Source organism: Chiloscyllium plagiosum, chromosome 22, assembly GCF_004010195.1.
Source record: "Chiloscyllium plagiosum isolate BGI_BamShark_2017 chromosome 22, ASM401019v2, whole genome shotgun sequence".
NCBI classification, from domain to species: Eukaryota; Metazoa; Chordata; class Chondrichthyes; order Orectolobiformes; family Hemiscylliidae; genus Chiloscyllium; species Chiloscyllium plagiosum.
The window spans coordinates 41,806,851-41,822,474 of record NC_057731.1 but is presented as its reverse complement, the minus strand read 5'-3'; the positions used below and the strand labels follow the sequence as shown (position 1 = coordinate 41,822,474).

At 37.8% G+C, this 15,624-nt stretch overlaps 1 protein-coding gene across 8 annotated transcripts in view; it reads right to left on the bottom strand.

The window, feature by feature from the left end:
* Positions 1 to 284: 284 nt before the first annotated feature.
* gpam (glycerol-3-phosphate acyltransferase, mitochondrial) overlaps positions 285 to 15,624 on the bottom strand; it is a 94,058-nt gene continuing 78,718 nt past the window's right edge. For 7 of the 8 annotated variants that reach the window (XM_043712857.1, XM_043712859.1, XM_043712858.1 and 4 more), the window contains 5 exons: positions 14,298 to 14,423; positions 13,668 to 13,788; positions 9,086 to 9,154; positions 7,489 to 7,547; positions 285 to 6,932 (listed from right to left, as the gene is read on the bottom strand). In XM_043712857.1, the coding sequence (XP_043568792.1) occupies positions 6,819 to 6,932; positions 7,489 to 7,547; positions 9,086 to 9,154; positions 13,668 to 13,788; positions 14,298 to 14,423 (489 nt within the window). In that variant the 3' untranslated portion in view covers positions 285 to 6,818. The remainder of the gene's footprint in view (positions 6,933 to 7,488; positions 7,548 to 9,085; positions 9,155 to 13,667; positions 13,789 to 14,297; positions 14,424 to 15,624) is intronic. The other variant, XM_043712855.1, reaches the window with a different exon arrangement.

Here is a 15,624-nt window from a genome sequence, read left to right as displayed (position 1 = left end):
AGGATCTGTTTCTATATTGTATGGCTCTATGACTATAAGGGAGTAAAGATTTAGAGGAGAAAAGCAGCAATCAGGAAAAGCCCAGCCCAGAACTGTGGTATATGCTCAGTTTGTTCAGCTTGACCAGCCTAACAATTGGGTTTATCTGAAACAAATCTCCATACTGCAAACCAATGGATGTAATTCCCTTGATGTATAAACCCCTTATTTATAACTGTTATATAAACATAACATTTCAACCATTTTGAGGGTGGATGAGAAAAGACAAAACAGTACAGATGAGATAAGAATTGTTAACCTGCTTTATTTCACAGTCAATGAACAACAGTAGTTATGATTGGCTCACTTATTTCAATCAGTACAACTTATCTTTGCACAATATAGAATAATAAACATGCCACACTTGCCCATATAAATCAGGTGCCTTTACTGAAAACAAAATAAATCAAACCAAATGTACTGCAAGTTAAATTTCTATGCCAGTAAAGCCTGCTTCTATTATTAATTCTTGCTTTAATCTTTCTTTCTTTGTGTCCTAACCAAAAAGGATGACCTGCCAGACAATAACACTGACATCTGGAGACACAGATATTCAACAGGTGTGAGGTGCTCATCAATTACTAGAGACAAGCTAATAAATCACTTAGCGCCTTTTGTCCTTGTGGAAAATTTGCATTTTGACCACCTTTCTTCTTGAGCTTGAGTATACATTGCATTAAAATACAATATTTGAGCATAATTGTAGAAAAATGGCCAATGACCTTGAATGTTATCACAGTACACAGGAAAAAAATTATAACACAAAAGAAAATTGTTTAAGATTAGCATCAATCATTGGTCAGCAATTTATCACATTTATTCTAACAGAATCAGAAAGTATAGGTCAGATTAAAGACCATTTGATCCATCTCACCAATGCCAGTCCTTCAACTGGAACTATCCCATTGTACTCCATAACCCTCTACTGTCATATATTGCTCTTTTTCAACTATTTGTCCATTTCTACTTCCATTGTTATAGTCTATGTTTTATTGATTTGGGAAATTAAAAATATTCCAGTAAACCTTTGTGCAAACAAAAATCTAACTTCTCTTTTATTTTTTAAGTTCTTATTCGTCTGACTCTCCTGAGCTTGTTACTAATTGGCTAATCAATGGTTAGCAGAGTTTAATTTTGGAAGAGTTCTGATATCAAAGTGCAAGGTTATCATGAACCTTGTAGAAATGACCATTTCTGGAATAAAGTTGCTTCTACAGGATTTCCAGAGTTGCAAAAGGTTAGAGGACCAAAAACCTCCACAACCACCACCACAGAATTCTAATCTCATCACCATTTTTAAAACTTCTGTTAGAAACAGTTAAACCTCCTCTGTACTAGCTTAACAAATCCATTAACTTTCCAAACCATTCCTCATAACTAAAACCTCTAAATTTGGCTAAAAGTTAGTTGACTTTATAGGGTCAGCACAGAGTAAAACTCCTATTTGTGCTTTAGCCCATAATAGGCCAAGGTTTGTGTTCACTTTCCCCATTTTATTTTTGTTTCACATGGAAGTCCAGGAAAAACAGAAGCAGGCGTTAATGCAAAATTAAATAAATTAGCTTTTCTCTTGTGCATTGATCCTGAAGAGAACAGTTGTTGCCATATGTTTTTGGACAGATTTATCAAAAACAGTGGTGCAAGAAACTTAGGGTACATATTGAGTTTACAAGCTACTGACAAGTATCTGCTAGGTCAGAACATTGAAGAAAGCAGCACAAAACCATTTTTATAAACTTTTATTTTACAGAGGTGATGAAACAGTTTCCCTCAAACAAGATATGTGCTTTTTAAGGATTGTCTCCTTGAATTTGCATTTCAAACATCAAGGTCACAACAATCAAATGGTTTCAGCACTTGCACATTTTCTCGTTCTCCACTTTTTCCCTCTCTATCAAGAACGCTACGGAGAGACAAAACAGCCCAAACTGTACATAAATAAAGTCACTGCCATTTTTTTTTTGCTTCTGCAGTAATGATTGTGTCCTGAGCAATAACTAGTGTTTGGGTCACATTCCCAAATGTTGAGATTCCTAACAAGCAGCTTCTTTTTGTACATCTGAGCTTTAGTGGTCAATAATCTTCAAAATATCGCACTGATCTGAAGTATTTTAATGGCACATTAAATACCTATCTCGAATGGGTAAAAATAACTGTGCTTATATAACAATAAATAGAATAACCAAAAAGGTTCATTCTCCTTGGCAGACATTAGTTGATAGTCAAAACGCAATTCCATGCAATAGCTTAGACAAAACTGAATGAACACTGCAGTTGCCAGCACTTGTAGCAAGATAGGTTGAATCCAAGTCCTCTTTGTCCAAGAACACTGCAACCTCAATCTTTACGTTTGATCTTAACATTCAAATTTTCATCCCCTGCTAAATTGGCAACATTGGACTAAATTAAAATAAAATTTTGCAACATTTTAAACAATGCCACTCAATCATCAGTTTGTAAACTAAAGAAAGCAGTTAACCTCCTCAATTAACCTTTTCCATTACCAAGTTGGAACTAAACAAGTGAGTGACTGCAGCAGTCTGTCAGATTGACCTTATAGGGTAAAAAGTGACATTGTGTGATACATGAATGGAAGAATAAATCCTTCACGGTTTCAAGGTCAAAATCATCCACTGGTATATACATTGACAAGATCACTTACATACAACTAAGCCTCAACATTGAGTTAGACCTTTTTCTGTTTTATACTTTTACTTGCTTTCCTTCACTTCACGATATTACTGAAAACTTAGCAATATTTGTTTAATGTAGTTAGTCAAAATTGGAATCTTAGCGATACATAAAAAGGACAAACATTCAACTACCTCTAACATGCATTCAATGGAAATCCCATGTGGTTCATTAAATATGCAATGTGCCATAACAATAGTTCCAGATTACAAAGATCCAGTCACAGGTTTAACTTTCTAGAGTATGCTGAGTCAGCTGTTCTCAGCTTCAGTGTTTTGTGGCTATGGTTGGGGGATAAATTGGCTGGGATTGCTGCTCTTGATCTCAATCCTGATTCCTTGCCCCAGTGTGAAATCTCTCTGCTTGGATGAATGTAGTTGCTGTTGTCGAGCAAGGACAGGATTGGTCACGGTTGCAAAAAACCTGTATGTTGACACACAGACCGCAAAGGCCAGGCCCAATTATGAAGAGATGTCACTTTCAGGAGGCTACTGGAAGGTTAATGGAATTCATGTATTCCAACCAATTCATCCATTGTAGCTTTCAGGAGGATAAGGTAGAAATCTGGTTGATGAAAGGTGAATTATTTTAATTTCATGGCTTTACTGATATTTAGACTTAAATATTCCATTGGTTTGCTGAATGTGACAATTGCCATGTTGAAAATAATTTGAAATGGTGAGAGGGTCTTCTCCACACAGTTGGTCTTTGCCAAAACATCTCAATTATCTTGAATTTTGCATCAATTTTGATTTCAAGAAACAGAATATAGCAAATGGCAGACAACAAAGTAAATACCGTAAAATGACAGTGAACTGCTGTAATATTGTGTTTTTATCCGTGACACATTTGTTTCCTATATGGCTTTAATAATGGTCTAAGATCTTTCTTAATTTTGGAAGCACCAAATAATTAAGGCTTCTAGTAATCTAGGTTATGTCACAGTCCTGAGCTTAACTGATCAGTGCAACTGTTTCCAGCTATTGCTTTTCAGTAAGTTAAAATCTGCTGCACATTCACCTCATTACCTTTAAAATATTTTTCAATTTATTTTCAGAATGTGAGAATTTTGTTCTCACCAACATAAAAGTTCAACTTATACAACCCAATATTTCTAAGCTGTCTGTACATCAATATCCTACTTCTAGAACTAAATCTTTCAGTCTTTTCTTACCCTGATACTGTAACATGAAACTGATTTTAAACAGCTAAAACAAGTTAAAATAAAAGGTCTCTTGGGTATAAACAAACTATACACTTGAACGAAAATTAGAAACTGCTGGGAATATGCCAGCAGGCCAGTCAGCATCTGAAAGAGAAAAGACAGTTAACGTTTCTGCTTTTATTTTTGTATTTACAGCATATGCATTTCTTCTTTGAACCCCATCCTACACCATGCATTCGGTACAATTCCACCCCCACCCAAACACAAGGCAGAAATTCAACTTGCCAGTTCTGCAGTCATTCACTCATAAAATCGAAACATCAAATAATGCAGCACTTTGTATCATCTTTTTACATACATAACATATTGCATATATTAGAAATGGACATTCACAAAAATGAACAAATACAAGCTAAAATACAGTGCAACTAGGTTGTGGAAAATCTTTGGTCTAACACAAAGGTAATGTTTTCCACAACAGTGATTTAACTTATTCAGTTATATGTTGTGGAAATTTAACCATTAAGGCCTAACTTCTTTTCTCCCAAGATTCAAATCAGCATGAGTTCATGTTAACTCAATGAAAAGGGAATAGCTGAGACCTTCAATAAATAGATACACAATAAAATAAACTGTACAAAGTGTTAATGGATCACAGTATTTACACATATCACAGCAACAAAGTGGTTTCCTAATCCCAGCCTTCATAAATGATATTGAAATGCTTTCTCATTAAATATCTGTGAGGAGGTGGTCCACCATTATTCCAGTTGCAATTCGTTCACTACACTGTTTCAAGCTGGAAGTGTAGCTTACATAAATCAACTTCTCTTACTGATGGTATTGCAAGCCTAAAACTTCAGGTTAGAAAGTCTCTTCTTTAAGAGGGAAAAGACAAAATATTGCAGATTGTAAGAATTTTATGCCCACACAGTACTGGCATATACTATAAATTTAAGGTTGATGTGCACCATCAAAGGAATGAGTTGGACTCTATATTGTAGTGTTTGCTTTAATAAGATCATGAAAAGTTCATATGGTTCCATTCCCTGGTACCATACTTTAAAAACTGTTGGTTGTAATTCTGTTGCAGACTTCACACATAGCCAGGGTTGATCTTTAATTAGGTAGGAACAAATGCATATTGAAAAACTTAGGATGGTTTAAAAACTATTTTATCTCCCCCTACATATCACCACGTATATGGTTATCATACAATGGGCAATCTGAATGTTGGGAGAAGGGCAATGCAACAATTGGTTAGTGATAATTTTGTCAAGGCTGGGATTTGAACTTAATAGTCTATAGATTAGTAGCCATGCACAGTATTCTTATAGCATATTGCTTGCCCCAAAATAGACACAACTATTGGAATGACTACCTTATTGCCAAGGTACAATTAATGTAAACATTTGGCCTTTTTGAAGTTTATATGGCTTTTGTCTTGGTCACTAAGTACTTTGGATTTAATCAAAGTATGTGTTTTTCAACAAGCCTAAAGCAATCTGTAATTTGAGATACAGCACACACAAAGTACAGATCAAATAACTGTTAATATAATTAGTCCTTTTTACAGGACAGTGTTTTTGAACATAGATTGGTAATTATTACACCTCAAACAGCAAGTACCCAATGTCAATTTGGCCAGACTGAAGAGTCAGGAAAATGGTGATGTTGGGGGGAGAGGGGACGGGGGAGAAGAAGAGAAGAGATGAGAAAGACAGGGATAAGAAAGGGGAATAAAAGAAACAGACAAAACATGCATGAGCTGGGGAATGGGAGTGGTAAGGAGAAGCATATTTCAATCTTATTCATTTATAGTATGCAGCTGAGGTCACATGAACTCACAAATTTGTCACATATTTCTTGGTATAGCTGTTTCATGCAGCATGGCAAAAAGCAGGGGCCAAGTCAGATGCTGTCCCCTATTTTGGAACCATGCATGGGAATGGGTTGCCAAATGGAAGATGGAAAGAAATATCTTTAATAAGATAACTTTTTAATATAACCATCAGCTACCTGGAGGAGTCAGGGCCCTATACAAGAATCTAAAAGATGACCTTAATGTAACATATCTTTTGTAAGTGCATTGGGTAGCAGACATTGTGTCATGGAATTTATAAATTATTCTAAAAACTGTCATCTTTCAAGATAGGCGATCTTCCACCAGAATGTGGTTGGTGCTAAAGTTTGGGTAAAGATTTCTTATTAAGTCCATAACCAGCACTCAGAGTCACTCCCAAATATAAAACAATTGTATTGTATTAAAGGTATTGATATGAAGTCTGGAGAATGGTTGAAGTCTGGAAAATGGTAGATGCTGATCAAAACCATTATTTGCAAGGAAAGCCCACAGCCTAATCTTAATAGAATTCACAGTGTTAGATCACTTAGGTTTTAGCACAGCAAAATGTTTTAGCAAATGGCTCTCTCACATGGCAACATGCTCCTCAGTGTCCTAAGAACCTTGATGACTTGATACCTCATTCATTATTGCTGAATTTGACACTACATCCTATGGCCTATGACTCAATTTATCAGAAATAGTGTAAACAAGCATAAATTACATAAGCAATAGAGGTCAAACAAACATATGCAGTTTCTTGGGCTGCCATAAAATATCAGTGTATCCAACAGATCAGCAGCAATGATGGCAATCACCTCATAGGGAAATATACTTTCATATACCCGCATCAAAAGACACAGATAGGTGACACCAAGGGGAATGCTATGTTAGCTCTGATTGTATGGGTAAGAAAGACATCCAGCCATGTGCTTTTCAGTAAAAGTGAAAAAAAAATCAAATTAGAAAATGCAGCAAGTGAAATATTCAATTCTGTTTTTAAATGTCAATTTGCAATTCAAATGGGTTAATCAGTCCAAATTAATAAATCACCATTTGCACCACTTTGCCCAGCACTTTCTATTCTGTAGTAAATTTAAGGATGTATTCCAGCAGTTTCTGTTGATTGATGAGAGGTAGAAAGGTGTTGCTCAATTCCAAGGTGGAGCACCCATTCTTCTGAACTTTGAAAACCTGGACAGGCAGAATTATTTGTATTATATATTTGGTGATTTTATAAAACACATGACATTTGACTTTTCTATGAAACACTTGACAATTTTATGCAGGCACACAGCTTGCAGGAACCATGATATTCTCTTCTCACAATTACATCTGATCACAAGTGTGATCATTTTCTAAAAAGCTCACAACACCAGCTGTTGTCTTGAAGGATTATTTCTTGGGACAATTTAACAAATAGATTATAGGAAGGTCCTGTACAGGCAGGGGTGAAACAATTTTCCTGACCAGTAAGGAAGGACTATAACTACTTCAGTCTTAAATCTACCACTTCCAAAGAATTTGCACACCTTTGTTGCTGTTAGAAACCTTAGACTATCATTACTATATTTGTGGTGCACACTGCTTCTGAATGTTCTAGGATGACTAGGTCATAACTTGCAGCTTCAGTCTGTATTTCACACTTTCACAGTTGATGAAACTATGGGCTTAATTAACTTGGGCTTAGTAAATCATTCATGCAGTACTTCCGAACTCAATGAAAGGGATCGTGGAAAGTAGTACATACCCCGAGATCTTTAAGAGTCTTCACTGCACTTTTTGCAAGGCAGAAGGTGGCACTCTCACCTACAGGAAAAGGAAAAGTATTGAACCAGGAAATGATCGCTGTTGTTACATGTGGTAAGTTATAGGATATGTTAAACAGCCAGAGTAATACACCAAGTAAGGCACAATATGCTACTCCAGCGCTACAATGGATTTGCATTCCTTTATTGTCATAGTCTTAATTGTTGTAGGAAAATGCTTGCTGAAGACAGAGTTTAGTTGTTACTTGACAAGATAAATTTGTAGATTTTATTGTTCCTTTGTATTTTAAGCTTCAAATCAAGGAAAACAAAGGCACAAACTGATGCCATTCCCTCCTTTTTAAAGCCTTGATTCTTCTAGTAGAATGGTTACCCAGTAGGAAAGGCTGGACAGGCTAGACTCAGACCTGTCATAGAAAAAGAGGTAACAACAATTGAAACATATAATTATAACATTACAACGGGTCCTAAAGGGTGCACGTGGAGAGGATGCTTCCTCTTTTGGAAGAATCTAGAAATGGGGGTCAATGCTAAATAAATAGGGTTGCCCATTTAAGACAAATAAGAATAAATTGTGCCTCTTAGAAGGTTTAGTCTCTTTGGAAGTCTGCTTCCACTGCTTCTTCAGGAAGAATTATTGCACATTTTTAAGACACAATTAGCTTTATGATAAGCCAGAAGGTGAAAGATTATTGGGGGTAGTCGAAAATGTTGAGCAATCAGATCAGCCATGATCTTATCAAATTAATCTGGAATTACAGAACAACCTCGATTACCTGAATGAGACAGGCAAGGAATATTTTGTTTGGATAACTGATTATTCGGATAATGAATAACGTTTTTAAAGGACCGTAAGATCTTGTTCGGATAATCAGAAATTTGGGTAATTGACGTTCGGATAACCGAGGTTGTTCTGTATAGTCAACCTATACAATAGTATGTAGCATGTATTATTTTGCTGAGAAGTACCAACAGTTTATGCTGACTTGTTTTCGTTAAACCACAAAGTCGAATTACTGTCTGGGGTTCATCAGTGTTAAATGGTTAGAAACAGTGCAAGTTGGGATAACATGTAAATAGGTAGCAGCATGTTCTTGTTCCAAGTTAATAGATGACTGTCTTCTGCGTTCTTTTGTCCAAAATAATTTTGACTTTTGTTTTTCCTGCAGGGTGATGACTAGCATTTATCAAATATCACTCGGCATACTACAGTTTACTTTAGCCACAGACTCAGGAAGCTTTTGGTTTAAGTCTAACTCTAGCATTTGAACACAAAATCTGGGTTAATGGTTTACATCAGTACTAAGGGAATGCTGTATTGCTAAATGTTCTGTCCTATGATTTAAACGTTAAGCCAAAACTCAATCAGCTACTTCTGGTTTACTTTATAAACTGTAATAGGATTTTTCTGAACAGGCAAATATAAAACATCAGAAAGATTAGGATTGATCTTTAATATGTGTAGAAATGAATAATAATCATTAAATTTAGAAGTTCCTGGATGCATTTCACTCACTCTCTGTGTAAATAAGATTGAAGTTGAGATAATAGTAACATAATGTATTTATTTGAACTCACCAAATACTGCAACCTTCATTTCTGTTCTGGATAACAGATACTTGTGAAAGTTGCTAATGTATTCAGCTTCTGAAAAACAAGAAGATATTACTGAAAACTAATAACATTTACACATGAAAACGGATTATTACAGAATATCAGATTGCATATTTAGTTTCTCCTTTATTTTGTGAAGCATTCCATCAACCATAATCAATTAGAGTTTTTTTCCATCAACCATAATCAATTGATGAATAAACTACTGTTTGAGAAGGAAAGAAAAATTCACAGTAACTCTTTTATAATTGTTTATAATTGATTATGGTTATGGAAAAAACTCTCTAATGAAAGCAGTTACAGTTTAGTGCTGAATTTTAAGAAATTATTTGACACAGCTGGTGACCAGGCTGAAGAGAGCTTGGAGAAAGTAAGGACTCCAGATGATGGTGATCAGAGTCAAGAGTGTGATGCTGGCAAAGCACAGCCGGTCAGGCAGCATCTCAGGAGCAGGAGAATCGACGTTTCGAGCAGAAGCCTTTCATAAGGAATGAGGCTTATGCTTGAAATGTCGATTCTCCTGATCCTCGGGTGCTGCTTGACCGGCTGAACAAAGTGAACAGCTATTACACCAATATACTGACCAAAACATATTTTCCTTCAAAGATTTATTTACAAATATTAGGTATGATTTTTATGATTTGTTTTGAAGGTTAATAATCTGTTCACTGACACTCAGTTTGAGCTCCGCGATTGCCATTCAGCTCCTGACCTCATTGATTCAAATATGGAAAAAAGAACTGGACTCCTGAGATTAGGTGAGAGAGATTGTCCATAATATCAAGGCAGTATTTGACTAAGTATCTCATCAAGGTGTCCAAGCAAAGTATGGAGTCATAGAGATGTATAGCATGGAAGCAGATCCTTCGGTCCAACCCGTCCATGCCGATGAGATATGCCAACCCAATCTAGGCCCACCTGCCAGCACCCAGTCCATATCCCTCCAAACCCTTCCTATTCATATACGCATCCAAATGCCTTTTAAATGTTGCACTTGCACCAGCCTCCACCACTACTTCTGGCAGCTCATTCCATACACGTACCACCCTCTGCGTCAATGGGAATCAAGGGGACCTCTCTGCTGATTGGAGTTGTGCTGAGTACAAACGATTGTGGCTAATGGAAGTCAATCATCTCATTCTAAGGACATCACTGTAGGAGTTCATCAGGATAGTGTTCTCAACCCAAACATCATCTGCTGCTTTAGTAATGGCTTTCTTGCCATCATAAGGTCAGAAGTTGGAATCTCCACTATGTTTGCATAATGTTCAGCATCATTCATCACCCCTCAGATATTCAAGCCGCCCATGTCCATATGCAACAGGACCTGAGCAACATCAAGATTTGGACTAAAAAAAAAAGGTAACATTTGTAGTATATCATTTCACTGGAGGCAGTTCAGGGAAAGTTTACAAGGATGATCCCTTCTATGGAGGGATTGTCTTATGAGCAAAGTTAACACAGGTTGGGACTCTACTCACTGGAGTTTAGAAGAACGAGAGGTGATCTCATTGAGTTATAAGATTTTTAAGGGGCTTGAAAAGGTAAGTGCTGGGAGAATATTCTCCCACATAGAAGAATCTAGGACTAGAATGCACAGTCTCAGAATTAAGGGGTGCCAATTTAAGACTGAGGAGGAGGAGGAAGAATTTCTTCTTTCATTGACAGTCTTTGGAACTCTTTGCAACAGAGAGCTGTGGAGGCAGAGTCGTTACAATAGATAGATTCTTGATCAGTAGGGGAATCAAGGTTATGGGGAAAGGGTAGGAAAGCAGAAGTGAGTAGTTTAGGATCAGCCATGATCCTCTTGAATGGTGGAGCATTGGGGCGGGGGGGGTGAATGGCCTACTCCTGTTCCTATTTCTTATGGTCCTATGGCCTAGGAACACTTCAACTAAAAATAACCTGACTGTTCACCACTCACTCACCTGCCCCACCCCTACTCCCACTCCAAACCTCAACTCCAATCACTCTTGATGTTCAATGACACTATCAAAGCTGAATATCACTATTAACATCATGGGGATTACCACTGACCAGAAATTAACACAACTACCTATGGATACAAGAGCAGATAAAGACCAGCAATTCTGCGGCAAGTAACTCACCTCTCAGAGTCATAGAGATGTACAGCATGGAAACACATCCTTCGGTGCAACTCATCCATGCCGACCAGATATCACAACTTGATCTAGTCCCATTTGCCAGCACACGGCCCATATCCCTCCAAACCCTTCCTACTCATATATCCATCCAGATGCCTTTTAAATGTTGCAATTGTACCAGCCTCCACCACTTCCTCTGGCAGCTCATTCCATACACGCACCACCCTCTGTGCGAAAGAGTTGCTCCTTAGGTTCCTTTTATATCTTTCCCCTCTCACTCTAGACCTATGCCTTCTAGTTCTGGACTCCCCCACCCCATGGAAAACACTTTGTCTATTTACCCTATCCATGCACCTCAATTTTATAAACCTCTAGGAGGCCACCCCTCAGCCTCCGACAGCCCCAGCCTATTTAGCCTCTTCCCATAGCTCAAATCTCCCAACCCTGGCAACATCCTTCTAAATCTTTTCTGAACCCTTTCAAGTTTCACAACATCCTTCCAATAGGAAGGAGACCAGAATTGCATGCAATATTCCAAAAGTAGCCGAGTCTCAGGAAGAAACGATAGTGAAGGCAGCATTTGGTATGCTTTCCTTTATTGGTCAGACCATTGAGGAGATGAGTTGGGAGGTCATCTTGCAGCTGTACAGGACATTGGTTAGGCCACCTCCTGTTTCCAATGTCTATCTACTAAGTACAATACATAACTTAGGAGTGTGATGGAATACTCTCCACTTGCCTGGAGGAATGCAGCTCCACCAAGGTTCAAGAAGCTTGAAAACATTCAGGACAAATCAGCCTACTTCACTGAAACCAAATTCACCACCTTCAAGATTTACCCTTTCATCGCTGATATATAGTATTACCTGTTCAAGACTCTTTTGACGGCATCTTCCAAATCTACCTCCTTGAATGACAAGACAGCTGATGTAGAGGAACATCAACAACTGTAAGATTTCCACCAAACCACACATCATCCTGACATAGAACTGTTTCACTGTTCCTTTACTGTTGGTGGGTGAAGATCCTGAAACTCTCTTCCTAATAGCACTGTGGATGCCTGTACATACCAAGGACTGCAGCGATTCAAGAATGCAACTCACCATCGCCTTCTCCAGGGCAATTAGAACGAGTGACAAATGCTGACCTAGCCAGTGATGTCCATATCCGGTGAACAATTTTAAAAAAATCCATTATACTATTTCTCAAACTTGAGAGCACTCCTGGTGCTTTTCCAGGATCTCTGTACATTTGTAAGGACCCTTATAACCAGATTAATAGAAGTTTATATTTTCTTTATAAAAGCTCACTTGATTTATATCCATGAAAGCTGTTTCCTTATTCAATGATAAATTGAAAGACGCTAATTTGCAGTCAGCCCACTTTTGATCAGAAATATAACTAGACAAGTCACATTAATACTGAAAATACAAGGACAGGTCAAAGGTTGGGAATTCTGCAGCAACTCACACCCTGACTCCTTTCCACCATGACCACATAAAAGATGACAGTGGAAGGGAATATTTCCCACATGCCTGGATTAGTGTAAACACCAACAATACTCAGAACAAAGCAACCCAATTAATCAACATCATATCTACCACCTAAAAATTAAACACCTTCTATCACTGGCACATCATAGCAGCAGTGTATAACATCTACAAAATGCACAGGAGCAATCCACCAAGGCTACCTCAACAACACCTCCCAAACTGCAATCTTTACCACCTAGATCAAGGGCATATACGAACAAACCATTGCCAAAGTCACCTTTCAAGTTTCATGCCATTTTGGCTTGGAGATATACTATTGTTGTTTGTCATCAGTGGGTCAAAATGCTCAGACTCCTTATCTAACAGCATTGTGGATTGGCTTACACCACATGCATCACAGCAGTTTAAAAAAAAAGAGTTTCTTAAGGCCAATTACACAACATCAGTTATCCTGTACTGGAACACAGGGCATCTGTGTGATCAAGTAGAATCACAAAGCAGTAAAGTGGAGTATTAAGAAGAGGTTTGCCAAGCCATTCTTGGCCCTGGTTACCATTTTTAGTCAAATGCTTTATATGATTATGGTTTAGATGCAGTCATGAACAGACACGATCAACTCTGCTGGTCTTTAGTTAGATCACTGGCAAACACCAAATCTTGCTATTTGCTACCTCCGGACAGATCTCATTGCAGCTTCAAGCTATTGAACTCAAGATATAAATCTAAAGATCTATGTGTTATTTTACCCTAACCTATTGCTTTTTGTATTTAGAAAAGTAGTAGATTGTAAAGCTTACCTCAATTAGGTTCTTGGCCACAATAAAAATTGATTTTAATAAACAAATCTTTGATGATGTTGAATTAAGGGTAAAAAAGATTTGATGATTAGCTCATGAGTGAACGTACTTGTAAAAAAAATCACAACCACAAGTCCTCAATAAAACTCACCTTCAACTGGAGCTTTAAAGTTTTGAATAAAAACAGCAGCTGCAAAATAAGCCTCCAACAAAGGGCCCAACAGTGTCTGTAGGAAGGTGATGAACTCCTGATGATCCTGAGAGTGACTCACCTAGAACAGTTAAGTTTAAGAATAACTTGTATTTGTATTTACAATATCTTAATACACTAGTTTGATTTTGGGCAGTATTGCTCAATTATTGGGCAATCATGTGAACTGATTTCCAACACTTTACAGTGTAGTCAGTAATCCAGGTTCCAACCTTCTGATGCTGCCCACATACAACAAGAGCACAGAACAGAAAATCAACCAAGATGTTGAGCAGGGACCACTTCATGCATTTTGCATAGACTATTCAGACTGGAGAGTTAAGTAACTTTGTTAGAAGAGATCAATCAATTCCATTAACTTTGATTGTCAAACATTGCTTAAGTAAGAACATAAATATTTTACATATTTCCAGCACCAAATGACACATTACAGAAAGCACTGTAATCACACTGTTCGCACTTAAACACTCAACTTTTGAGTGCTAACCAACGTTACACTGTAATTGAGGATGAAACTGCTGAAATAATAGAATCTGATAACAAAGTCTAAACAATTTCGTAAGACAACACCTTTAGATAACGATCTCTCCGTTCTTCCCCATAATCACTGTCATCTTCTTCATCGCTTCTCCATGATAAACCATCTGGATATTTATTAGCCCATGTTTCCTCTGTTAGACTGGGGCTCAGATCCTCCTAAACAGTTAATAAACAAAGACTTAGTTATGATTTGAAAAGTACATGAGTTACATATGGCTAACAATACAGTGCATTATAACAATTTAATACCAAGTATTATGCATCTGTACATGCAAAAAGCTGACATGCAACAATATGGTTACCTCAAGAACTGAATGACCATCGAAGGTTTGAAATGGTACTATCTTGACTGGATGGGGTTACATGCGCACGCATGTAAGTGCACGTGAGAGAGAAGGAGGGTAGCAAGATCAAGCAAATAGTAAAACATTTTATGTAGTCATCTTGGGGGTGTAACCTTAAAAGTGTACAGTAGAGTCAAAGGTTATATACTGTGTCATGGCTTTATAAACGTGCAAATCTATCTTTCTGACAATATCTAATATCTCCATACACTTGCCCTTCACTCCTCCCTAGAACATCTTGACACCAAGAACAGCTACGTAAGAATCCTACTCATTGACTACGGTTCAGCCTTCAACACTAATATCCACTTGAGACTGATTACTAAACTTAGTGGTCATGGATTAAGCCCCACCCTCTGTAACTGGATTCTCAGTTTCCTGAGCCATAGGCCACAATCTGAAGACTGGGGACAATATTTCATCCTCACAAACGCTCAACACTGGAGTCCCCAAGGATGTGTACTCACTGCATACCCATGACTGTGTTGCCAAATATGAGACTAATGCCATTAACAAGTTTGCTGATGATACCACCATAGTCGGTCGAATCTCAGATGGCGATGAAACAGACTACAAACAGGAGGTGGAAGACCTGGAAAAATGGTGCACTGAGAACAAACTAGCTCTCGATGCTGGCAAAACCAAGGAACTCATTATTGACTCTCTGTGGGATGTTACTCATGCCCTCCTACACATTAACAACACAGAAATGGAACAAGTGGAGAGTGTCCTGGGAGTGCTCATCAACAACAAGCTTTCTTGGACTCTTCACGTGGATGCACGAGTTATAAAGGCCCAACATTGTCTCTTCTTCCTCAGGCAGCTGAGAAAATTTGGCATGACGGCGAATACCCTTGCCAACTTTAAGAAGTGCACCATCGAGAGCATTCTGTCTGGATGTATCACTACCTGGTATGGCAACTGTACCATTCAAGATTGTAGACAGTTACAGAGAGTGGTGAACTCGGCCTGGACAATCACAAAGGCCAACCTCCCGTCTATAGAATCCATCT